The sequence below is a fragment of the Scyliorhinus torazame genome, chromosome 16, assembly GCF_047496885.1.
Source record: "Scyliorhinus torazame isolate Kashiwa2021f chromosome 16, sScyTor2.1, whole genome shotgun sequence".
Classification (NCBI taxonomy): domain Eukaryota; kingdom Metazoa; phylum Chordata; class Chondrichthyes; order Carcharhiniformes; family Scyliorhinidae; genus Scyliorhinus; species Scyliorhinus torazame.
In genome coordinates this window covers 125905413-125932882 of record NC_092722.1, presented here as the reverse complement: position 1 = coordinate 125932882, position 27470 = coordinate 125905413, and the positions used below count along the sequence as shown (strand labels likewise).

Below are 27470 nucleotides of genomic sequence, written 5' to 3'. Positions count from 1 at the left end.
TGAGAATGGAGGGGTGCTCTTGTACGGGGACCTCCCTCTGGGTCCTGGCCTCAGCTGCCCTCCTATCTCCACCAACCAAACACTCAATGAGTCCAGTGGTGATAGTAATACTCTGGTCTTGGAACCAACTATGACAGCACTTCGGATTAACCAAAATGTCCATTTAAGGCCCCATCTGCGAATCACAGGTTCACGCAAGCCAAAAAGGACCCCAAACTCAAAAGGTGGTGGCAGGACGTGGGATATGTTGACGGTTAGGGACTTCTACACAGACAACAGACTGATGACACTAGAGGAACGAACAGAGAAGTTCCAGCTGACGGGGGGGGGGGGGGGGGGGGGGGGGGGGGGGAACGAGCTAACATATATGCCGGTCAAAACGTCTTGCGTAGGAAAACAAGGACGTACCCACGACCATCGCAACAATCGCTGTTGGAGGACCTACTGGGTGTGGACATCAAATGCAGTTAAAAGTGGTACACAGAGCTCATTTTACCAGAACCGAATGAACAGGTTCTTCCTGGAGCTGGAGGACAAATGCAAACGGTGTCAAGGAGGCCCAACCAACCAGATCCACATGTTGGACTTGCCCCAGACTTGTCGGATTCTGACAACCTTCTTTGAGGCAATGTCCAAGGTGGTGGGGATGAGGGTGGAGCCATGCCCAAGAGTGGCATTCTTCGGGGTATCAAAACAGCCAGATCTCTTTATGGGGAGAAGGGTGGACCGCCTTGCCGTTACCTCCCTGATCGCCCGCCAGAGAGTCCTGTTCGGCTGGCGATCAGCAGCTCCACCCAAAAGCTGCAGACTGGCTGTCCCACCCGTCAGAATTTCTCCAGATGCAGAAAATCAAATTCGCCATCGGGGTCGCAAGAGGGCTTCCACAAGATATGGGAGCCATTCACCTAGTTGTTCCAAGACCTGTTTGTAGTCAACAGCTAATAAGCCAGAGGGAGGGAGGGGGAAGTCACAGTAAAACGATGAACACACACAAAAACAGATCGGTGGGGGGGGTGCATTGCAGAGACATGGAGTCCAAACATGTCCAACACATAACAAGATACACAACGTCACGGCACCCCAACAGGAACCTGGATAAAAGACCCGATGAGGGTAGAGGGCACGCTACCGACTGGAAGGGGAAGGGGGGTCAGGAAGAAAGGGGGAAAGAGAGAAGCAGGGGACCCAACTAAAACTAACCGCCTACTGAAAAACAAGAAACTGTAACCGGTGTAAATAACGAAAGACAACCGATTGTATATAATGGAAGACAACCTATGTGTATATATACTTTTTCGGTGTATGTTCATGCTCATCTGTATAATATGAAAATGCCTTCATAAAAGCATTTAAAAAAAATAAATAAATAACGATCAATACTGTACACAGTACTCCAGATGTGGTGGAACCAGTCCCATGTACAATTGAAGCAAAATCCCCCTAATTTTGCATTAAATTACCCTCGCAATAACGGATAACATTCTATTAATGTTCCTAATTATTTACTGTACTGTGTAATCTTCAGTGATTCATGCGCTATGACACCTAGATCCCCCTATATTTCAGAGCTCTGTAATCCTTTACATCTAGATAATATTTCCTGCCAAAATGGACAATTTCAATTTGCCCACATTATATTCATTTGCCTGATCTTTGCCCACTCACTAACTATATCCCTTTGTACCATCCTTATTCCCTCTTAACATCTTACTTCCTTTCTGTCTTTCAGAAATTTAGCAACCTTATCTTTGGTCTTTCATCCAAATCATTTATATAAATTGTAAAACGTTGAGCCCCCAGCACTGATCCCTGTGGCACTCTACCCGTTACATCCTGACAACTGGAAAATTACCCATTTATGCCTACTTTGTTTCCTGTTGGATAACCAATTTTCTATCTATGCCAATATGTTATCCCCTACACCATGAGCTTTTATTTCCAAAGTTAACTTTGATGCGGCACCTTATGAAATGCCTTCTGGGAATCTAAGAGCACATCAACCAGTTCCCCTTTATTGGCAGCAATTGTTGCTTCAAAGAACTCTGGTAATTTGGTTAAACATGATTTTCCTTTCACAAGACACTGCCTGAGTAACTTAATTTTTCCAAGTGCCCTGCTGTCATGCCTTTAATAATAGCTTCCAGAGCGGTGCAGTGGTTAGCATTGCTGCCTCACGGCGCCGAGGTTCCAAGTTCGATCTCGGCCCTGGGTCACTGACCGTGTGGAGTTTGCACATTCTCCCCGTGTTTGCGTGGGTTTCGCCCCCACAACCCAAAGATATGCAGGCTGGGTGGATTGGACATGCTAATTTGCCTCTTAATTGGAAAACTGAAATGAGTACTCTAAATTTTTTTTTTAAATAGCTTCCAACATTTTCTCTGACAGCTGTTAAGATAACTGGCCCGTAGCTTTCTGTCTCCCTCTGTCTTTGAATAAAGGAGTTACATTTGATATTTTCCAGTCCAATGAAACCTTCGCTGAATCTAGGGAATTTTGGAAATTGAAACCAACGCATCAATTATCTCCCTAGCCGTTTGGACCTGGGGACAAACAATTTGCTCAGAATAACTTTCTTGGTGATTGTAATTTTGAGTTCCTCCCTTCCAATTCCTGATTTGCAGCTATTTCTGAGATCTTTCTTGAATTCTCTATAGTGAAGACCGATTCAATTCATCTGCCGTATCGTTATTTTCCATTATTCATTCCCCAGACTTACTTTCTATACAATCAACATTCACTTTGCTAACGCTTTTCTTATTTAAATATCGATCGAAACTGTCTTTATATTTCTAGCTAGCTTTATCTTTTCTCTCATTTTTCCTTCCTTAACAATCTTTTAGTCGTTCTTTGTTATTCTTTATAATCTGATGAATCATCCTCCTTGCCATTTTTGCATAACCTCTATGCTGTTTCTTTCATTAAAAAAAAAAATGTTAAACATTTTTCCCCCAATTAAGTGGCAATTTAGCGTGGCCAATCCACCTACCCTATATGCTTTTTAAAAAAAAATTGAAATTTTAACATTTTTGGTTAATCACGGATGGTGGTTTCTCCCCTTGAAATCTTTTTCTCTCGTTGGAATGTACCTATTCTGTATATTCTGAAACATCCCCTTAAATTTTTGCCGTTGCATCTCTGTGGACCTATCCCGTAACCTAATTTTCCAGTTCACTTAGCTAGCACTGCTTTCATGTCCTCATAATTGCCCTCATTTAAGTTTAAAATCCTATTCTTAGACACACTCCCCTCTCGCAAACTGAATGTAAAACTCAATCATAAAATGAACGCTTTTACCTAGGGGCGCCTTCATTATAAGATAATTAATTAATCCTGTCTCATTGCACCATACCAGCTCTAGTATAGGCTGCTCTCTTGTTGATGCCAGAACATGCTGTTCGAAGAAACAAGCTCAAAAACATTCTATGAATTCCTCATTTACGCTACCTTTGCCATTCTGATTTTTCCAGCCTCTATGAAAATCCCCCATGATTACTACCATATCTTTCTGACAAAGTTCCCCTTATTTCGTCTTTTTATACCTTGTCCTACTGTGTAATTACTGTTCGGGGAACTCTACACCACTCCCAAAAGTGACTTCTTGTCATTATAATTTCCATCTCTACCCAAACCACTTATACATCCTGAACCTGGGTCATCCTTTTTTTTCTCTTTGCTCATAGGATGTGGGTGTTGCAGGTTATGCCAGCCTTTATTGCCCATTCGTAATTGCCCTTGAGGGGCAGTTAATAGTCAACCACATTGCTGTGGGTCTGGAGTCACATGTAGGCCTGACCAGGTGAGGACAACAAATTTCCTTCTCTAAAGGACATTCGTGAACCAGTTGGGTTTGACAAGCAACAGTAGTTTCATGGTCATCATTAGACTTTTAATTCCAGGGGTTTATTCAATTCAAATTTCACTATCTGCAGTGGCGGGATTTGAACTTGGGTCCACAGAGATTGTGCTCATACTATCCTTAAATTAGAGAGCCCCCCCCTCCCGCCCACACTTTCCTTGCTTCCTAAATTCATGTTTTTCAGGTTCAGATTCAGGTCCCAATCTATGTCACACTGCAGCCATGTCATTGTAATGGCTATCAGATCGTGCTTATTTCTATTAGCGCTATCAGTTCACCTGTTTTGTTTTAAATGCTTACTTGCATTCAGATACCAAGCCTTTAGTTATGTCCTTTCATTATTTTTGTAATCTCTCACCTTATCTGCTGATTTGGCCTCTCTATTCATGCCTGTTTACCTTTCTCTCTTCTCTTGTCTCTGCTCTTTGATTTTACACAGCTGTCCAAATTTGATCCCTTTAGCCCACAATTCAGTTTAAATTCCTCTCTACTTCCCTAATTATACAGCTTGTTGTACAATGAACCAGCATGATTCAGATATAGACCGTCCCAACATTATTGCCCCACTTTCCCTGGTGCACCACAAATGAGAACCGCCTTCTACAACACCAGTCTTTGAGCCACGCATTCATCTCTCTAATTTTATATACTCTAAGCTAATTTGTATGTTGCTCAGATAATAGTCCCAAGGTTATTGCTTTGAGGTTGTTGAACCATAGAAGTTAGAGCATTGAATGCTTGTGGAAGTTATTCAAAGACAGCTGATGCTAAGGAAGTTGCTGTAGCTTAAATTGGACAAATCACTGGACACTTGTGGCTTATATCGGAGGATCCTAAGAGAAGCTCGTAAAGTTCTATCAGAGGATTTAACTGCAATTTTCAAAAGTTCAAAGCATGCACCTTTCCAGCAATTAACCTTTCCAGAAAATGAAACATGATAAGCTATTAGAGGCTGTAAATACATAAAAGCTATTGTAGGACAATGCGTTGATTGGAGCCAGTCATTGCTTGACCTACCTGATAGAATTCTTTAAAGAAATAATACAGCAGATAGATAAAGGAAATGCAGCTGATTCAGTTCTGATACAATTTCAAGAAACATTTGACAAGGTAACACATGAGACACTTAATTCCATTATCTTTGCTCTAAGGGGAAGCGGCCGCATGGATAGAGAGATAGTTGGCGAGCAGAAAGCAAAGGGTACGGATAAAAGGAAATTAGATTGGAAAGATGGGGTGAGTTGTGTCAAAGCTACTCTTATTTATCAAAAACATGAATGCTCTAGACTTTGGAATTGGTGGACCTATATCAAGATTTGCTGATAAATTTGGGAGAAGTGGGGAGTGAGAAATTGTTGGAAGGGATCTGAAATAACTCCAGGAGGACATTGAATAGAATAGTGGGATGACCAATTAAGCAGTAGATGCAAGTTATAAAAAATGGGAAGTAAAATGTTTTTGTAAGTAAGAATGGAGCAAAGAACAGCACCGTAAATAGTGAGAGATTGAATAGAATAAAGGAGCAAGAGGTCCTTGGTGTGAAGTTGCACAGATCGTGCAAGACAACAGGACAAGTATATAAACCTTTCTAGTATAACGCATAACGTCTAAAATAGGAACTTTTCTTCGTGTGAAATCTTTTGGAACTGCCTCTTCTTTCAAAATGGACAGCATGTGCTGCAAAAGATGGCTGCCGAGGGTACTCAAACCAGACCTGTGAATTCAAAAACTCACAAGGACCAAAGGGTACATTCCAGACTAAGATGTATCAACTGCCTATATCCTGAGACCATCCAAATGACATGCTTGAGTTGAATGGGTCTTTCTGAAACAATGATGGTGATTGTCTCAACCCTCCTTAGAATAAACGTCTCCAAACATTCAAATAAGACTGAAGGAGAAGCCACATGGTAGCCACGTTGATCTCCCATTTAATCATGAGGAGCTGACTACAGAAAAATACAGCAGCAGAAGGAAAACTGGAACATCATAAGGTCTCCAAGCCCCTTCCTTTTTGGGTCCAACAATATTGCCAACTGACCTTCTGGAAACAAGACTACAGGTAACTAACTTTGCAACCTGCAGAAAGCTCATCCCTTCAAGATAATCCTGAAAAGGACATTAACTCTGATGGTTCAATTACCTAAACTACACTTCAGGAGTGAAGATGTCCTTTCCATCAAGCCTACAGTGCATGTTTTTGAGAACAGGATAAGCTTGTGGATTATGAACTATTCTGTTTGTTTATAACTTGTAAAAATGCACTATTTTCTTCAACTGTACATCCCTTGTGTGTTTGTGTATGTGAGTGCTGTGAGGTGAGCATGTGAATAAACAGCCTTTATTTAAACCCTGCAAAACTTGCTGCTGATTAAATAAATTGTCCATACTTAGGTTAAGAACACACACACGCTCTCAAACGCAAACTGATCTATGGACAGTATAGTGTTCTAATAGAATTGGGGACTGCATCTGGGTTTGGATCAATTGGAGTAAATGAGGTTGAATTTTACTTTGAAAGGATAAATTGGAAGCAAAACGGAAAAGTTAGCTAACTGAAATTGTTTCTTTGACAAAAAAGGGCTATAGCAGGCTTCACATACTTGCACATTAATGCTAGGAAGTGGAATGTCCAACTTTAACGTGAAATTGTTCATAGAACAGTGGGATTTAGCTTGGCATAAGCGAACAACATTAACGATTGAACTGCTGAGAGCAGTAACTAAATAGGTGGAATTTAGTGTGAAGCAGAAGATGAAAAAGTCTGAGATGGTTGAGCATTTTTCCCTCACTGGAACAGACAGAAGATATGGCGCTGGATTCTCTGGTCTCCCAGTCGCTTGTTTCTTGGCAGCGCATCGTTTCGCTGGCTGTTCTATATTCCTGTTGCTTGTCAATGGGATTTTCCATTGAAGCCCATGGGCAGGGATGAGCAGCCGGCGGGAACAGAGAATCTCGTCAGTTAGAGAATTCTGGTCATGGAGTCTGAGATAGACCAGGTTATCTTGGCAGGTTTTCGCCGAGAAGAATGAAGTTGGAATTGGTGTTCCAAGAATGAGAAAGGGAATATCAGGAGAGGAAGAGAGAGAGCCTTCCGGATGGAAAAACTTTGAGAAGCAGTTGTAAACATAAATGGGCCAGAATTTGCTAGGGAAATATTATCTTCATGCAGAACAGAAGTCACCAGTAATTCAAGTTACCCTAGTTGAGAGTCAACCTTTGGCTTCTTGAAGTTTTCTTGGTTAGTAGCAAAATGTGATGAAGATGTCATTGAAGCATTCATAATAGCCTTTGAAAAACTTGCAAGCAGGTTAAAATGGCCTGAAGAAATTTGGACTCTCCTGATGCAAGTGCAGTCAACAAGAAAAGCTTGAGGTTTATGCCCGATGCAAGTACATTTAACAAGAAAAGCTTGAGGTTTATTCCCTATTGTCTGAAGAATGCTCTTGAAACTGTGACCAAACAAGAAGAGCTATGCTGAGTCAGTACTAAATGCATATCACCAGTCATATAGGAACATTCGTATAAAGCTCACTCAAATGACACAACTAGCATCTGACTGGTGGATGAGAATGCTCAAAATTGACCCCACTTAGAAAATATTGAGAGACACTCCCATTGGATGAGTTTAAAAATTACCTCCTGTCCAGCTTCATGTAGCGGAACAGAGTTTCAAAGGCCAGAGCGGCAGCTGTCATAGCTAGTGACTATGATTTAATACACAAATCTCTAACAGAAAAGAAACAGATCTAGCAACTCTCAGGCTAGGGAGAGACAGGATGGATGTAGGTGAAACTGAAATGGGCTGCAGAGTAAAGGAGAGTAGGGGAGAAAAAACAGATCAGTCTCTAACTTTTAAAAGAAGGAACCTGTATGGTAAACCAGCAAGGGCACGCCCAGTGTTTTTTCATTGTGGAAAGTCTGAGCATATTCCAAGGTCAACAAAGGGCATTGTAGCCAAAACATGTACCACAATATATCAGAAGGCCAGAATATCCATCAGTACCTTTTCTGCAAAAGATGACTTCTTTTGGATCCCAGTCACCGAGAAAAAGATAACCATCCTTGGGGATCCCAGTCGTCTTCAAATACCATGGTGTTTGTAAAAGGGCTTAGTGGATAAATGTTTGAATGTTCCCTTAGTTAAATCTCATCTACATAGTAAGTTGGTCACCATGTGTTGATGGTCGGTCATTCCGAGCTTACTGATGTGAGAGGTTAATCTATTGCTGTGAAATTATTTGGTGTGCTGTCAGGTACTTTTTCCGGGGTGCGTGGGATGACTGAGGTCCAGAGCAGCCCACGGACCTGGGGAAATCAAGGAGAATAAGTGAAATTCTACACTGCTGCAGAGGGCTGAAGACGACCCAAAAAACCCACACGGACGATAGGGCATGGACAATGGGGTCAGTAAGGATTATTGAGACTGAAGGAAAACTTGTGGTATTTGGAGAGGCCAAGATAGCGCCAATAGAATTTAAAGGAACCAAATAGAACTAATGAAATTTAAAGAAGCTTGGATTGAGCCGGCGGAAAGTTAAAGTGCTGAGATAAAAAGTGCCAGATGTATGGCTGGCAGAATCCTTCCTTGGGTTTAAATAGGTATCAGTAGGGTTCCCAAACAGGCAAGCAAAAAGGTGATGCTTCACCCAGTTGAAGTACCATAGGGGAGTGCAATAGAAGCTAGACATCCACCTGCGAACAATGGCATCCCAGAGGACATGAGGCTTATTGAGAGAAAACCCATCCCCGACATAAGGAAAAAGAGAAAGTAATAAATATACCCGAAGATGAAAAGCAATTATGAAAACCCCAAGGGAAAAGAAAAGTCAAGTCGTTGTGAATCAAATTGTCAGGTTCGAAATTCGGAGCTGACTGAACCCAGCAATTTAGCCTTCGAATCCACTAAGGACAGAGTACAGGAGGAGAAGCCTGATTCCTCACGGGCTTAAAAGGTTTATCACACACTATCACCCTAGAGATAAGAATTATCAATGCCTGAACTATTGAACCCCATGGGTTATGGAAGTAGGTTGGAGACTTTATAGGCAGAAAACTAATGCAGAGGCAGAAACTTACATTGGACAAACCTTGGAACAGAAAAGATGCCTATACGCCAACCTGTGAAACTCGATCCCTTCGAGGACTCGGGAGCTGAAATTCAGTTTCGACTTGGCCCCAAATTCGAGAGAGAGAGAGAGAGTACATATCTGTTGGTCATAAAATGTCCAAACATACAAATGGATGCATGTGAAAATCCAGCCCTATTTGACCACACCGAATCAGGATTTAAAATGTTGGAAAAGCAGTGAGGGCATCGGGTTTTCTGAGCAAAAGCCTTCCTAGGACCAGACTCCAACATCAGAAGAAATTTGGTTACAACTGTGCCTTCTCTAAAAAGGGCGATGAGAAACTTGAGCCTGAAACAGAAAAATGGCTGTTGCAGATAATGCCAGCTGTATCAACTGTAAGATTAATGTATGGATGTCAGAGTGAGTGCAGAATGTGTGTCCGCTGTTTTCAAGGTAAAGCAAGAGAAATAATGTTTTTTTTTTCTTTAAAAAGTAATCAAAATTCCATTTTTTCTTCCCATGCAGCGATGATGTGTCATGCCCAGAAAGGCACGTCATATTCATAACTTTCAAAATATGAACTCTTGCTCAGTGTGGAATCTTTTGGAACTGACTTCTTTTAAAATGGACAGTTCGTGCTGCAAAGGATGACTGCCTAGGGCCATCTGACCTGATCTGTGAATTCAACATGCCACGCTGTTTCCTAGAACAAATGGATACATTCCAGACTAAGAGGTGTCAGCTGTCCATATTCAAATGACATTCTTGAGCTGAATGGGTCTTTCTAAAGCAAAGATGGTGATTGTCTCAACCCTCCTCTGAAATATTAAACCAGGTTGCTGTTAATCAACCCAAGACCAGACTACATTTGGTAAAGGGGGCTGTGAGAAGCCACGTGGTAGCGCAGCTATTTTGGTCTCCCTTTTAATCTTAAAATACAGACTACAGAAAAACTCAACAGAGAAAGACTAGAGAGATGTCTTGAGAACCGAAGACTGTAACATCGTAAGGTCTCCAAGCATGTTCATTTTTGGGTCCAAAAATATTGCCAATTGACCTTCTGGCAACAAGACTACAAGCACCTAAATTTGCAACCTGCAGAGTCATGGCTTCGTGAAAATCCTGAAAAACACTTCTTGGCACGTAGCTCTAGCTGTTCAAGTTAACTAAACTACACACCAGGAGTGAAGACGTCCTTTCCAACAAGCCAGCAGTGCACGTTTTACAGAAAAGGACAATGGTGTGATTTATGAACTATTCCTTTTGTTTATAACTTGTAAAAGTGCTCTATTAATAGTTCAACTGTACTTTCCCTTGAGTGTGTATGGCTGTGTGAGTATGCCATCACATTAGATTTCAAGGGTGTGAGCGTGAATAAATGGTCTTTATTTAAATTCACAAAAAGCTTGCTGCTGATTATTCAAGTTGTCTAAACACTCCGAAGTTAAGAAACATCATCTTAAAAGTGAACTGATTACAGAAGTTGAGAAAGAAACAAGGATCAGTGATGTTCTCTCACCTACAAAAGCATGGAGTTCCGGGAATTTGTACAAGACTAGTTAGTTGTAATCTGGGTGGTGTATACAGTTTTAAGCACCTCATTATAGAAATAATATGAAAACAGCAAAGATACAAGGGTATTACCAGGGATGAAGAACAATTCGAGAGGTTGAGAGTTTTTATCCATTAGAACGTAAGTTAAAGAGCAACCTAACTGGGGCTTCAAGATTGCAAAGATTTGAATGAAGTAGAAGTTGCTTTTTCCCTCTGCTTAATTAAATGAAGTGGACAATTTAAGATAATTGTAAAAAGAAACAAAGGAGAAATTTGAAAAAAAAATACTGTCGTAGTAGGGCTCGAGGTACTGAAAAGTCTACACTTGTTCCTGATATACCTATGTGCTACTGTGGAGGATATTAGAGAGGAAAGTACCAGCATAGACTTGGTGTACTGTAACATCCTGTCGTGATTTTGAGAGTTGGTGAATAAATTGCAAAGCTAATTTTATTTTGTGGCAAATCAAACCTCGGGTGGGTTTCTCCATCCCGCCGCGCCAGATTTCTGCTTCAGCCGGCAGGTTGCTCCGTTTCATCGGCTGATCAATGAGGTTTCCCATTGTGGGGCAGCCCCACTCTGTCGGGAACCCCCGGCTGCCGGAGAATTGAGCCCCGATGTGCCATGATAATGATTTTTGACTGGATCGAGTGCAAGTATTTGGAAATTTATTGTACAGCAATATAAATTTGCATTGCCCAATGTATTTGCATGTTTTACCAGCTATTATTTAATTATATTGTAAAGCTATGGGAGCGGTTTGTTCTACCTGGATAACCTCACTGATTCAATAATTTGAACCATGGGTAGGCGTAATAGATTTTTTAAACCTGAAAATAACTTTTGTCAGCATCTTTCCAAATCAAAGTTTGAGCGATCGGAAATAATTTGAAAGGTTTCTTGTGTCTTCAGCCATGGCTTTTTAAAATTCATGCAGCTTTGGTCACATGATGAGCAAGGAGAAGCGTGATTCCATCAGTAAGGAAGATTTGGCCAGAGCAACACTGGTCACTATTACGAACAACATTGGATCCATAGCTCGCATGTGTGCACTGAATGAGGTAAGCGCTTGTTAATAGAGGTTATCTGATTGCTTGGTTACATTATTTGCAGTAAGTTGAGTCTAGTTATGAGTGTATTAGAGGGAATAAAGTTCTGAAATTCGGAGTCCTTCTGTTCAAATTGTCTACTAGTTCAATTATTTTAGTGGCACTAAAATTCACTCTCCTGTGCTATTGACATTGCTAAACTCATATTGTTGCGTATTACAAATGAATTAGCACCACAGAAATGGCTTGATTTAAATGGACTGCGAAGTTACTTTTTGCATACTGTTGAAATTCAGAAACCTAACTCGAACGTTCACTTTTGGCTACATGACATTGTTCTGCGCTTGTTTAAATCAAATAATTCCAGTTCATGGGGAAGAAAACCTATGCTGGAACATTAATCCAAATTTTGGAAGTTCAGATGCCAGAGATAAATCAAACCTGTAAGAGCGAGTCGCATACATCTACACTCACTGAGAGTAGGTTATTTATTGGTGTCTGGGAGCTGCCAAAGAGTGTTCTCGACATGGAGTTGTTGGAAGGGAGCCTTTTTACACACCGAGAGGCACTATGTCAGCTAACTTGCTTTAAAACCCATCAATTCTGACATCGTTGTCATCTGATCTTTGTGTCATTTGCTGCTAATCCAACAGATGACAATATCACAGCACATATACTTTTCATTGAAGTACAAGTGTAATTTATGGAACGGATATGAAAATATTTCATAACTATGAGCATCACACCTTTGTAGAATGGTGACAGCTGAGCAGTAGACATGCTGGCTCCTAACTAGCCATGAACCTTTGTTTCTTAAAGTGCAGTAACTGGACGCCACCTGTTTACTTAGCATTCTTCTGCGGAATCCTAATGACTTAATCTAAACCACATGTAAGCCTCGATCACACAGAATGCATTCTCTCACTACAAAGGTATTAATACAGACATCTGTATTAAGCTAATTTTCCTAGTGTATCCTGTGTTGCTTCCTGCAGTGAGGAAAGTAAGAATGACAATCAGCCTTGGATGGATGGGAGGTGGGCTAGAACATATTTCTCACCAGCTGGGCTGTAATCATCATTGCACGCTGATCCAAGAATGCTAAACGATAAACACCAATAAAAGTTTTACTTTGGCAGGAGAGCAGAGTTTTGGTGAAGTGATTTTTCGGCAGAACCAAGAAACCATCTTCTAGTGCGTTTTAAAGCGTTTGCGATTTTTCTCCCCTACCCGGCCAAATAAATCCGCTTTTGCTTCAAATATCCACCTGGGATCTCTAGGCGTAGAAGCTGTCCTCAGACTCGTGCCTTTGTTCCTGCCCCCCCCCCCCCCCTCGTTTCTCTGACAGGAATAGACCATTCAGCCCCTCAAGTCAGTTCAGCCACTCAGTTAGATCATGGCTGATCTGTATCTTGGCTCCATTTACCTGTCTTTGCTCCGTACCCTCTACTCCCTTTACTTGAAAAATGTCTACCCTTCGCAATATTGAAAATCTCAGTTGTCCCCAAGAATCCACAATGTTTCAGGGGAGACAACGTCAGATTTTCTGATCTTTCTGATCTTGCTACTGTGTGGCCTACTCTTAAATTTATTCTAAAAGATTTAGAGTACCCAATTATTTTTTTCAAATTAAGGGGCACTTTAGCATGGCCAATCTACCTACCCTGCGCACCTTTTTGGGTTGTGGGGGTGAGACCCACACAGACACGAGAGAATGTGCAAACTGCACACAGCCAGTTACCCGGGGACGGGATCAACTAACTTCTAATTTTAAGATTTTACCAGCAATGTCATCCACAGCTCCAAATCTCTCACTTTAAAAAAAATATTCTGATTAGTCTTTCTTGGACCTAGAGTGGATGACCTCGAACTTCTCAGTGTTGAACTCAATCTGTTGTGATTTAAATTATTAATTGAATCAATCTGTATCCCTCTTTAACTTCCTGCTTCCATCTGCACAATTTATTGTGCCTTCCATCTTAATCTCATCTTCAAACTTGGTTTTGCAGTGCTCTCTCTATTTCTTCTCTTAATGAGTTAACGTATGTGGCGAAAAGTTTGAGACACAGAGACCTTTCCCCTGGGGGAAACATCTCTTGCCACATCTGAGTAACCAATAAATCCAGTCACCTCCTTTTCTATGTTACCTCTCTCCCAATCAATTCATAGTCCATTTCACAAGGTTACTCCCAATTCTATATACTATCATATTTGCTAAATGTTTTGCCCTAAACCTGATCAAATACTTTGCTGAAGCCCATCCAGTTAACATCCATTGACATTCTCCTGTTCACCATGCAAGTGACCTCCTCCAATATTTCAACTAAATTGGTCAAATATGAAATAACTCTCGACATCCATCATGGCTCTCTTTTATCAGTTCACTCTTGTTGAAGTGCTCTGAGATTCTCTTACAGAACTGTTCACTTTGCTTTCTGCTTATCAGAGGTTGTGCAATGGACCAGTGCATCACGCTTGAGCAAAGGAAATGCATCCTCCAACTGGCTGCTGTAGCATGCAGGCATGTCTCAGGAATCCTGCACTCTACACCATATCCATTACTTGTTGACTTGCAAGTTATTTTTTAGCTGCTACTCTACAACTTCACACAGTGCTCACACTGTTTTCCCCTTGGTAGCTGACATTGAGGCCCCAATTCTTACTAAAAAATCCTCACCTGACAAAAGGCTGAAGAGACAGCTAAATTCAGGGTAGTGACATACGCAGTGATCTTGTTGACTTCACTTGTCCAGATATTGACCACCTCTTTTAAATAAGCAACGAGGAGGATGTCCTGCAGGAAGGAAGCAGGTCCTTCTTTAAACATGTAGCCTGGGTCCTGATGATGTGCAATTTAAGTTGGAAACCTGCATGCAAGAGTAACAGCTTCTTCATCATGTCATACCTGTTGGGATGGAGATTATGATCCAAAGTGGCCCGGGCACAATATTTCTTCTTAAGGCCTTCAGTAGGCCTGGATGAGCGGGAGTGTCCCAGGATTTGCCCCCACATCCTATCCCACAGGTCCCTCGCTGCAGTCTGAAGCCACCCAAATTCCTACCATTGTCTGTCAACCAAGTTCAGGCCAGAGTCTGACCATATTTATTGAAATGAGGCCTGGCTGCTTGCTTTGCACACGCCATTCCTGACCTCCCAGACACCCCGCCGCAGTATTTGAATTAGTGCCTCACACCAGAAATTGGAAAACACTTGCGCTTTTTGCTCAGTAGACAAAGGCACAACAGGATACAAACCTCTGGAATATCATCGATGATGTTTGCATAGTCTGTCTTTAAAAAAATCCAAGGTGAAGACTTTTAAACTGCACAGATCAGTCTCTCCATGTTCTCTGTGCTTTGAGCTTCTTTACAGTGTTGCCTTGTAGCATGGAGATCAAGCAGCATTGTACAGGGCTATCAAAGTGCAGGGACAGGCATCTTGGACTCTGCTGCAAGTTTTCGGTGTGTTGCACAAACTGCTGTTTTTGTGAGGAAACATTAGATGTGAACTTTTGTATTATAACTTGTGATTCTTCATTTTAATTTAATGCCTGTATGCATCAAAAGGAATGCAATAAATATATTTATAACACTATGCCCTGCTTATATTGCACCATAAGATTCAACGACCATATTGAGCCAATTGAAAATATATGTTGCCGGTCTTCAGAATGTGAAGGGTGGAAGCTTGTTCTTTTGAAAGCTTCTGGGATTTGGCCTTGTCTGTGCTTGCATTGTGGTCAGCATGATTCCAATTCAAAACATTGGCCTCAAAATTATACTCCGAAGCTACTTTGCAAATACTTAACATGTTCGCATTAAATTCCTTAGCCCAATTATTTTACTGGGCATGTCAAGCCATTTTAAAAGGAGCTGTTTTACCCCTGTAATAAAATAGACCAAGAAGCTGTACAGAAATGCATCACATGCTTGTATATCAATTTTCATTGTTTATGTTCCAGTGGAGATCATATAAATGTTTGGGGAGAGCACTATCTTCCAAGTAGTTCAGTGGATTATGAGGTGAACCAGGACATCAGATCATTTTTTGGCAAGGAACCCTCCCCGCCCCTCCACTTGCATTTTCCTTCAAAGTAATTCAACAATTACACAGCTTTTGAAAACAAAAGGAAGAAACTGGAGATTAGGGCTCCCATTTTGCCCTCCTCTAAGAAAAGTGGACTCGTCCATAAGTTACCATGGTCTGGAGACTGTGCTGCGAGGGGTGGCCATCCTAATTATACGACCCTGGACATAAACATCAGTCTGCTATTGGACCCACTTGTACCCTCCCAACGTTTTAGGTGCAGTTTTCTAGCAGGGATCAGGAACAGAAATCCTGGCTGCTTTTTCTTTTCTCCCCCAGCCCTATCTGCATTTGGTGACACTTGAGGCCAGTTGTGACCTTATCAATCTCTCGGTTGAAAGCCTACCCCATGCAAATCAGAGACAAAGTAAAGCATCTTCCTCATCTGATTATCCCAATATCTGGCAACACGATTATCCAATAGAGTTTTCTTAAAATTAATCACGTTGATTTTGTTGTAATCCTAATTTTCTTTGTCATGTCCTTATTGCAGAACATCAACAGGGTGGTGTTTGTTGGAAACTTCCTGAGAATCAATATGGTCTCCATGAAGTTACTAGCTTATGCCATGGATTATTGGTCCAATGGACAGTTGAAAGCGTTGTTCTTGGAACATGAGGTGAGTAGCAACAATATTGTGTTACAGCATTAGTTGGGTTAGTTTTAGCTGAAGAAATTGAAACCGGAGCACGCTTTAAATGTTTTAATTTTGGCATCTAATTTAATTCATTGAGCCAAGTGGAGTCACTTAACGCAGACTGCGGAAACTCATGCCAAGGAGGGTGCCTGGTGTAAATCTATAACGTTGGAATAGGGCTATTCAATTAGCTAGACTGGAATTTAATTTAACAAATACATGAATGAACTAAAAATCTTAAGTCCAGGTATTATCATTGCATAAGGACGGGTGCAATGAGGTCATCATTGTTACTGTCATTGTATCCAGTCCGAAATTGGCTGGCAAATCCATTTCAGTGATATGAGATGCCAAAGGTATCACACCAGTAGATGGAGCTGTAGGCATAAGGTTATGTGACAAGCTGAGCCTTGTGGGAAGCTGCATCAAATGGCAAAACCGCCTCTACTTGGCCCTACACACCAGTCCACGTCTCTCAGAAGGTGAGCAACTGTTTCCCACCCCTGTAGAACAGCAAACTGTATTTACACAACTGAGATGCTGCATTGTCTCAGCAAAAGCAAATGCACAAAAACAGAGGCCCATCAGTTAAAGTAACCCAGTGTATCTTGCGACAGTGGTACCTTGGAAGATTTTGTTAAAAAATGTTAAAAATGCAAGAAAAAATGAAAGTGAGAAAGCTGACTGTGTGTGTGTATGAAGGGGAAACAAAAAAATGCTTTTAGAAATTGAAGATTGAATTGTCTGAAGTGGGAGTTAACATTGCGAAGTGTCTTGTAGTCGAACTATTGCAAATATTGCATGGCAGTAATTGAAACAATTACCATATTATTTGCATTACCATGTCTGCACTGCTACATAACAAATTGGCATGAAAAAAAACTTGAATATCCACTTCCTGCAAGAACAGAACCATTGCAAACATATCTTTGGGCAAAATACAAATTACTGCACATGCAGCGAAAGAAACCAGTAGAACCCACATCATCACATCCCACCAAACGACTAGAACTCTGACACTGAACCACAAGCAGGGAAATTGACAAATATTTTATCTTCTCCTCTGTTGCAAAAAGAACCAATTTCACCAGATGATGCCAGCACGTGAGAGACAATGTCCAACTTGAAGACAAATGTGTTCTTAACAGCCAACTCCTGTACCTCCTCTTTCTCAATCCAGCTCTTCTCCCACTCCTCCTTACAGCTCTTTCCATTTTTCGCTCTTTCTCTACTTCTCTCTTTTTCTTTCCTCTCTCATTTTGCCCTCCTTTTTCCATAGAACATACAGTAAAGAAGATGGCCATTCAACCCATCGAGTCTGCACCGACCCACTTTAGGTGCTCACTTTCACCGTAACCCAATAACCCCTCCTAATCTTTTTGGACACTAAGGGCAATTTAGCATGGCAAATCCACCTAACCTGCATGTCTTTGGACTATGGGAGAAAACCGGAGCACCCGGAAGAAACCCACGCAGAGACCGGGAGAATGTGCAGACTCCGCACAGACAGTGACCCAGCGGGGATTCGAACCTGGGATGCTGGCGCTGTGAAGCCACAGTGCTAACCACTTTGCTACTGTACTGCCCATCTCTCTTTCCTGCCCCCGTCCTTTCTCCCCCACCATTCCTTCCTTTCTCCCCCACCCTCCCTTCCTTTCTCCCCCATCCTCCCTTCCTTTCTCCCCCGCCCTCCCTTCCTTTCTCCCCCGCCCTCCCTTCCTTTCTCCCCCGCCCTCCCTTCCTTTCTCCCCCGCCCTCCCTTCCTTTCTCCCCCGCCCTCCCTTCCTTTTTCCCCCGCCCTCCCTTCCTTTCTCCCCCGCCCTCCCTTTCTCTCTCCCCCGCCCTCCCTTCCTTTCTCCCCCGCCCTCCCTTCCTTTCTCCCCCGCCCTCCCTTCCTTTCTCCCCCGCCCTCCCTTCCTTTCTCCCCCGCCCTCCCTTCCTTTCTCCCCCGCCCTCCCTTCCTTTCTCCCCCGCCCTCCCTTCCTCTCTCCCCCGCCCTCCCTTCCTCTCTCCCCCGCCCTCCCTTCCTCTCTCCCCCGCCCTCCCTTCCTCTCTCCCCCGCCCTCCCTTCCTCTCTCCCCCGCCCTCCCTTTCTCTCTCCCCCGCCCTCCCTTTCTCTCTCCCCCGCCCTCCCTTTCTCTCTCCCCCGCCCTCCCTTTCTCTCTCCCCCGCCCTCCCTTTCTCTCTCCCCCGCCCTCCCTTTCTCTCTCCCCCGCCCTCCCTTTCTCTCTCTCCCGCCCTCCCTTCCTCTCTCCCCCGCCTTCCCTTCCTCTCTCCCCCGCCCTCCCTTCCTCTCTCCCCCGCCCTCCCTTTCTCTCTCTCCCATCCTCCCTTCCTCTCTCCCCCGCCCTCCCTTCCTCTCTCCCCCGCCCTCCCTTCCTCTCTCCCCCGCCCTCCCCTGCTTTCTCCCCCGCCCTCCCCTGCTTTCTCCCCCGCCCTCCCCTCCTTTCTCCCCCGCCCTCCCCTCCTTTCTCCCCCGCCCTCCCCTCCTTTCTCCCCCGCCCTCCCCTCCTTTCTCCCCCGCCCTCCCCTCCTTTCTCCCCCGCCCTCCCCTCCTTTCTCCCCCGCCCTCCCCTCCTTTCTCCCCCGCCCTCCCCTCCTTTCTCCCCCGCCCTCCCCTCCTTTCTCCCCCGCCCTCCCCTCCTTTCTCCCCCGCCCTCCCCTCCTTTTAGCTCTCCAAATGTACATATCCTTTAGTGCCGATCTCTAACCTTCTCCCCATCATTCTACACATGCTTCTTTTATACATAACAGTCCAATTCCCTTTTGTTTAAAAAAATAATAAAAATTAGAGAGTATCCAATTTGTTTTCCAATTAAGGCGCAATTTACCATGCCAGTCGGCCTACCCTGCACATTTCTGGGGGTTGTGGGGGTGAGACCCACGCAAAGACGGGGAGAATGTGCAAACTCCAGATGGACAGGAACCCAGGGCCGGGATCGAACCTGGTATCTCGGCGCCATGAGGCAGCAGTGCTCCCTCTATTTCCCCTTTTGAACGTCTCCATTGAATTTGCCTCCACTGCACTCTCAGGCAGTATGTTCCAAGCCTTGACCACTCGCTGCACGAAGATGTTATTTCTTCTTGTTGCTTTTGACAATTCGTGTGAGTCTGTGCCCTATGGTTCTGGATCCCTTCATGAGCAGAAACAGTTTTTCCCATCTACTCTTCCAGACACCTCATGATTTTGAATACCTCTATCAAATCTCTCCCCTACCTTCAATCCATCTTCATAACTGAAGTTCCTTATCCCTGGAGCCACATCCCTGGAGCCATTCTCGTGAATCTTTTCTGTACCCTCTCCGGAGCTTTCACCTCTTCCTTAAAGTGCGGCACCCAGAACTGGATGCAATTCATCAGCCAAAGCCAACTATTTATTGCCTTATACAAGTTAAACATTATCTCCTTCTCTTGTACTCCACACCCCTATTAATAAAGCCTGGGATACTGCATGCTTTATAAACAGTGCTCTCAATCTGTCTTGGTGCCTTCAATGATTTGTGCACATATGCACCCAGGTGTCTCTGCTCCTGCACTCCCTTCCGAGTTGTACCCTTCATTTTTAATTGCATCTCCATGTTCTTGCTACCAAACTGAATCGCTTTACCTTTCTCTGCATTGAACTTTACCTGCCACTTGTCTGCCCATTCCACCAATTTATTTAGAGCTTCTTCTGAATTTCTACACTATCCTCCTCACAGTTAACAATGTTTCCAAGTTTTATATCATCCGCACATTTTGAAATTGTGTCCTGCATACCGAAGTCTGGGTCATTAATACATGGCACGAAGAGTAACGGTCCCAAATGTATTTATTTAATACTTCAGCTAATCTCACTCCACGTGTAAATCCCCATTTTCGTCCCTCATCGGCTCTGCTCCTCTTACCACCATTTTACTACTTATATGCCTATAGAGGACTTTGGGGTTCCCTTTTATGTTAGCTGCCAGTCTCTTTTCATACTTCCTCTTTGCTTCTCTTATTTGATTTCTCACTTCCTCTCTGAACCTTCTACGTTCAGCCTGATTCACCATTTGTATTATACACCCAACATCTGTCAAAACTGCACCTTTTTAAAAAAATCTTCATCTTAATCTCTGTCCCTTTTGTCATCCAGGGATTTCTGGATTAATTCACCCTACCTTTCGCTTTTGAGGGATTATCCCTTGACTGTGCCTGAACCATCATTACTTTGAAAGTTGCCCATTGTTCAGCTACTGTTTTCCTGCTAGCCTTTGATTCCAATTTATTTGGATCAGGTACATTCTTACCTTATTGAAGTTGTCTTTCCCCAGTTAATTATTCTTACTCTAAATCGTTCTTTGTCCTTTCCACGGCCAACCTAAATCTTACGATGCAATGCTCACTGCCCCCTAAGTGTCCTCTGACTGATACTTGATCAGCTTGGACCATCTCATTCCTAAGAACCACGTGCAGCAGTTCTTCCCTTCTTGTTGGACTGTAAACTTACTGTTGTAGAAAATCTTTGTGAACACTGTTTAGGAGCTCTTGACCCTCTGCCATCAACACTCATTCAATAATATAATAATCTTTATTGTCACAAGTAGGCTTACATTAACACTGCAATGAAGTTACTGTGAAAACCCCCTAGTCGCCACATTCCGGTGACTGTTCGGGTACACAGAGGGAGAATTCAGAATGTCCAAATGACCTAACCGCATTTCTTTCGGGACTTGTGGGAGGAAACTGGAGCACCCGGAAGAAATCCACGCAGACACAAGGAGAATGTGCAGACTGCACACAGACAGTGACCCAAGTTGGGAATCGAACCTGAGACCCTGGAGCTGTGAAGCAACAACCACTGTGCTACCGTGCTGCCCGTGAATTTGAATAAATAAAGATTTCTTTAATGTGTATGCAGATCTGTTTATGTCGATGTGGAATATGAATGTCACACTGCAGAAATTGTTTGCTGCATAATCTAAGTAAACCCTTCTGAGGTATACATTGCACCATCATGTGGCAAAATGTGGGATTGTTGGCATTTTCGCACAGCAGATACTATTGTGAGGTTGTACAGACCTGTACTACTTTTACATAACAAAGTAGCAGGAGCTTGTTAAGGGGTTCCCTGTCTAATTACCGGCTGGTAGAATAGTGAATGGTGTTTCTGTTCCAAGGGTCAAATAAGAGGGGCAAAATGAGAAAAATAAGATAAATCAAGAAAAGGATTACTTCATACACTTGATATTTGATCTCAGTAGCACAAATGTGGCTCAGATATTTTGTATGTGTATGGTATCGGGGATTACTGCAATTTGCCGTGTGTTGTTGAATAATTGTATGCTAAAAATATCATCCTAGGCAAAAGCCACCATTTATATCTGTCTCATCTTCATCTTGCAGGGTTATTTTGGAGCAGTTGGGGCATTGCTGGAATTACTGAAGATGACTGACACCCACTGAGGAGCAGAGAAGGCCAAAACGATCGGCAGAGATCATTCGTATTTTTAAAAGCTACTGTCCAGAAATTAGTGCCGGGAAGGAACCCGTCTAACTAAACGGTTAACTATTTAGTTTTCACATCAGGTTACGAATAAATTACTTACTTTGCAGCAGCTATTGTGCTGCAATGAGAATTGTTTCTAAGGGAAGTTAAATAACATCCTGCTGTATGTAGTGTATATATTTTAAACGGTGTGCAAGATAGCCAAAACCCACTGGTTTTATGTATTAATATTTGGAAATAATTTCTGTATAAATGTGAACTGTTCTGAATCTCTTCTGGGATGTACTGCCTTGTGAATGATCAGATTGTAATGATTTAAGTATTATTTATAAACGGCCTGGAAGATTTGTATTTTACGTCATTTCAAGATCTGTCCTTGGTTTAATTTGAATCTACAAAGCTGGAAATGAACCTGTTAATAGTGTAGCTCATTGATTTTGTTGCCTTTGTAAAACTGTCCTGTGTAAGTATTTATAAAGGATGACCTTTCTTTGAACACGCACAAGTAGTGACCACAGCTGATCTAACGACCGGCTTGACAGCCTGTGCTTTCTTGATGTGCTGAATTTTCAGATGAAAGTACTTGTCTGGTCACAACGAGAAGCTTCCTTTGTGTGAACATTGTCTTGATGACATAAGCGAAGGTACCTATCCACAACTGTGGGAATCTTGGGTAATGTTTGTGCTCTTATTTTTAAGAAAAGCCACTTCATAAAAACTACAGCATGATGGGAAAGCCTTCAAACTACAAAACATTGGACTGTGACAGCTCATTGTCTGACATTTCAGAATTGTGTTTGAAAAATAATTCCCATCATTGTAGTATGCATTTTGAGAAAGGTACCTTCAGTAATTACTGCTAACTACCTGAAATGTGCAGTATACCTGATCATTGAACTTGATGGGAAAACCTGCTGATGTTGTCGGTACATGTGGGTTAAGAATTGGCTTTTTTGTGGAAGATATTTCACATTCCATTGATATCTCCGAAATGTTTTTGACTTCAGTTTTATTGAGGATCTTTTAAAAATGATTAACACATGAAGTGACCTTTCTGATTTCCATGATGGCATGAGTTGCTTGGCTTTGGTTGTGTAACATTGCACTGGATTGTAGTTGGAATGGTCAATGAATTCTGGTATGTAGCAGATTTTAATCAAACTCTTCATTTCTCAACTTGTATATGTTGATCTATTTAATTTAAATTCAATCTTGAGCTTTAAAATGCTATTGTAATGAGTCAATCTATTTATATTTTATCCTGTTTTACATGAATTGTGTGCCTGAAAAAGGAGACCTGATTATTGACTACGAGCACCGTCTGTCAGCATCTTCAAATCTTTTTAAATTCACGGACAGTGTGATACCTGTGGCTTGGAGACAAGATTGTGTGCAGCGCCTTCTCTGGAACCTTTCCGACTACTTTTGCCTCAAATATATCATGGGTCCATTCTGCACATTTAGCTTAGCTATAGGGTGGTACGGTAGCACAGTGGCTAGCACTGTCACTTCACAGCTCCAGGGTCCCAGGTTTGATTCCCGGTTTGGGTCACTGTCTGTGTGGAGTCTGCACGTTCTCCTCGTGCCTGCGTGGGTTTCCTCTGGGAGCTCCGGTTTCCTCCCACAACCCAAAGACGTGAAGGTTAGGTGGATTGGCCATGATAAATTGCCCTAAGTGATCAAAGGGGTTGGGTGGAGTTGCTGGGTTATGGATATGGGGTGGAGGTGTGGGCTTAAGTAGGGCGCTCTTTCCAAGGGCCGGTGCAGACTTGATGTGCCGAATGGCCTCCTTCTGCACTATAAATTCTATGTCTATATGCTTTTAGCAATCAATTTAATCTAAATATGGCATAGTGGGGGCCCAGCTCTGGTGCACAGGGAGTGCACACCTCAGTTGTAATTTCACCATTTATGGAAACTGGTTTAATATGTGTTCAATTAACTAAATATGCCACCAGTATAGCATTAATCCTGTTGAATTAGAAAGTGAGCACCCTGAAAAGAGAAGAGCTGGAGTAGAGTAGTTGCTGATGTGTATATTTTTCTTTCAATTCACGAAATGTCGTAGAGTTAGAGCCAGAATGGCACTGAAGGAGGCCATTTGGTCCATTGGATTGATACTGCCATGCTGGCGGCACGGTAGCATAGTTGTTAGCATTGTCGTTTCACAGCTCCAGGGTCCCCGGTTCGATTCCCGGCTTGGGTCATTGTCTGTGTAGAGTCTGCACGTTCTCCCCGTGTCTGCGTGGGTTTCCTCCGGGTGCTCCGGTTTCCTCCCACAGCCCAAAGATGTGCAGGTTAGGTGGATTGGCCATGCTAAATTGCCCTTCGTGTTGAAAAGAATTGGGTGGGGTTGCGGGATGGGGTGGAGGTCTGGGCTTAAGTAGGGTGCTCTTTCCAAGGGCCAGTGCAGACTCGATGGGCCAAATTGCCACCTCCTGCTCTGTAAATTCTATAATATGTGCTGCCCATCCCTATTTGCCGTGTAAAAGTGGTGATGAGCCATCTTCTTGAACGGCTGCGGACTGAGTGGTGTAAGTACACTCACATTGCTGTTGGTTAGAAATTTTGATCATGTTGACTATGAAAGAACTGCAATATATTTCTGGGTCAGGGTGGCTTGAGACTTGGAGATATTGGTGTTCCCCCATGTCTTTCAAGGCAACAGAGGTCACAGGTTTGAAAGGTGCTGTTTGTAAGCTGGTCAAGATGCTGCAGTGCAACTTGAAGATGGTCCACACTGCTGCCACTGTGCGGCAGTGGCGGAGGGAGTGAATGGTTGATACGGTGAATGGTGTGCCAATCATGGGCTGCTTTGGATGATGTTGAGCTTCTTCAGTATTGTTGGAGCTGCACTTATCCAGATAAGTGGAGAATATTCCATCACACTCCTGACTTGTGACTGATAGTTAGGTGGTGGAAAGGCTCCGGGAGTCAGGAGATGAGACCTTGAATGTAGAATTGCCAGCCTCTGGCCTTCTCTTGTAGCTACAATATTTATATGGCTGGTCCAGACAGCTTCTAGTCGATGGTAACCCTTGGGCATTCAGCAATGGTAATTGCCAAATTGACATTGCATTTCAAGGAGTGGTGAAGAGGGTTATTTTTTTGAGATGGTCATTGCCTGGCACTTGTGGTGTGAATATTATTTGCCACTTATCAGCTCAAACCTGAATTCATGCTGCATGCAGGTAGTTGGCTTCATTACCTGAGGAGTTGCAAATAGAACTGAAAACTGCAATCATCAGCAAACATTAGCTGAAATTATAACACTAATTGAAATGTGTTTAACGGTGTGCGTTAGTGGTTCTTAGTCTGTTTTATGTTGTTCCTAGAAGTCCACCTTGTGTATAAAAATGGAACTGTACAGTGTGTATTCTAACCCAATTGGGAAAGCTGATCAAATTTACATTTTGAAATAAAGACTCAAGAATGCCTGATTTACAATGGTAGTATTTTTATTTTACTTGAGAAATACAACTTTATTGTAGGCCCTCATTATTCAGGCTTCGTGGAATGGATTTCTGACAATTCCAGATTGGCTGTAGACATTGTACGGTCTAAAGGTAGATTATAACAGTCCATCCATGTTGAAGTACACCAACAAATAAAGGGTGAATGAAAGGAATGACCAGTATCTAGGATATCAAAAGGTTTCAGGAAAAGGAATTACTGCAGGAAATATAATGAGCATTGATGATGCAGCCCTCTATAGCTAACTACTTCATCAGGAAGTGACATAACTGAACTATCTCAGAACAACCAACAAACCCCAGGTCTTTATAGGAACAGAGTAGGTCAAGGCCTGTTCTGCAATTCAGTCAGATCATGGCTATTCTGTGACCATACGTTACATACCTGCCTTTGTTCCATTAAGACCTTTGGTTAACAAAAATCTATGAATCTCATATTCAAAATTAACAATTAATTGAGCAAATAATCAATTGCGGAAGAAAATTTCAAATTTTTACCACCCTTTGTGTGTAGAATGCTTCTCAACTTCCCTCCTGAAAGATCTGACTCTAGTCACACCTCCGAGTCCTATTCTCCCAACCAGTGGAAATTGGTTCACCCTACATACCCTATTAATTTCACTTAATATTTTGAAAACTTTGAGCTGATCACCCCTAATCTGAGTTGCAGGGAATACAATAATAGTTTGTGTAATCTCCCCTTACATTTTAACCCTTGGATACCAGGTTTCTTGTAAATCTGCACTGCACTCCTTCCAAAGCCAAAGGAGACTGGAAAGTGTGGTGCCCAGAACTGCTTACAATACTCTAGGTGTGGTCTAACCAGGAGCTTTGCATCGCTGTAGGATGACTGCTAACCTTTAGAATTCTAATCCTCTGAATATAAAGGCCAGCATTCCATTTTTGATTTTTTTTTGCCATGGGCTTTCACCGATTTATGTACATGGACCTCAAGCCTCTTTGGGACTCCACTGTTTCTACCTTCTCACTGTAACAATACGTATATTGTAAAGAAGACAAAGGGTTAACAATTTCATGTTAATCCTCCTCACCACCAGATGGAGATGAGCAGTTATATAAATATCATCTGACTTCGGGGAGAAGTTGTTTAGGCGTGAGAGAGATTAGTTGTATAGTTGAGAGATCTGTAGTTCGAGATATCGTTAGTTTAATTTAATAACCTTTTACCTTGGAACATGTTCGAATCCTATTTATGTAGTGTAAATAAATCTTTGTTCATTTACTTAGCTTGATGTTCTTTGTTCAACACTGCATACGCAAGACATTTTGATAGACAAAATAGAGAACATCACATGGTACCAGGTCGTAGTAAGGTTTGAAGAGAGAGAAAAATCTCAAAGGAAAAAAAAACTTGAGGATAGGGGGTAAAAAATGTCAACCAGACTCCGATCGCATCGACCTCGTGGAAGCCAGGCGCATCGAAGAAGAGCCCAGTCGAAGCTTCATGGAGGGTTTGCAGACTCCAACGCAGTTCAGGACATCGGGTAAAGTAGATGCAAACTGGAGAAATTTTAAATAACAGTTTGAACTGTACCTCTGAGTCTCAGACCTCGAAGAGGCCAGTGATCAGCAAAAGATTGAGCTGTTCTTAACAGTTAGAATTATTTAACTCATTCCACCTTGACAATGAAGTTGATAAAAAGAAATATAACACAGTTATAGAAAAGTTCAACATACATTTGGAGCTACAGATTAATGAAACATTTGAACATTACATATTCTGGAAAAGGCAGGTGAATCAATTGACTGTTTCATAACAGATCTCGCCTCAAGGCGCAGACCTGTAATTTTTTGCTCTATTAGACTCCCTTCTACGTGATCAGATTGTACTTGGTATAAAAAAATGAAAAGTTGCGTGAAAGGTTGTTCAGGCAACAGAAATTAACGCTATAAAAAGCTATCCTCATACGAGTGACGTGATTAGAATCAATACTTCAAAATGTTGGTTCGCAAAAGTGGCGCAAAAATGAACAATGTGACTGACACCATTGATGCTGTGGCCCACTTGAAAAAACAGCGCTACAGATGGCGCCCATTTTGCGTATGACGTAACCAGCATCATGACGTGCAAACGTTGTGGTCACGGCCACCCAGTGAAAAAATGCCCAGCCTTCAGGAAAGCATGCATGAAGTGTCACAGACAGAATCTTTTCGCTGCGCAGTGCCGTACAGGACCTACATCGCCACAGTACAAAAAGAGAAGTTCAGTTACCAAAGGCCTAACTGCACAAGTAGTCAATGCAAATAAATGT

The 27470-nt window shown here is 42.5% G+C and overlaps 1 protein-coding gene across 7 annotated transcripts in view; it reads left to right on the top strand.

Annotated features, from left to right (window-relative positions):
• The window catches only part of LOC140393052 (pantothenate kinase 1), a 92076-nt gene extending 66905 nt beyond the window's left edge, over nt 1–25171 (top strand). For 3 of the 7 annotated variants that reach the window (XM_072479007.1, XM_072479008.1, XM_072479009.1), the window contains exons 5-7: nt 11420–11543; nt 16111–16236; nt 21622–25171. In XM_072479007.1, the coding sequence (XP_072335108.1) occupies nt 11420–11543; nt 16111–16236; nt 21622–21681 (310 nt within the window). In that variant the 3' untranslated portion in view covers nt 21682–25171. Of the gene's footprint in view, nt 1–5007; nt 5093–5718; nt 6219–9453; nt 10169–11419; nt 11544–16110; nt 16237–21621 lie in introns of those variants that run through there. The other 4 variants (XR_011935479.1, XM_072479010.1, XM_072479011.1 and 1 more) reach the window with 4 other exon arrangements.
• The last annotated feature ends 2299 nt before the right edge of the window (nt 25172–27470 follow it).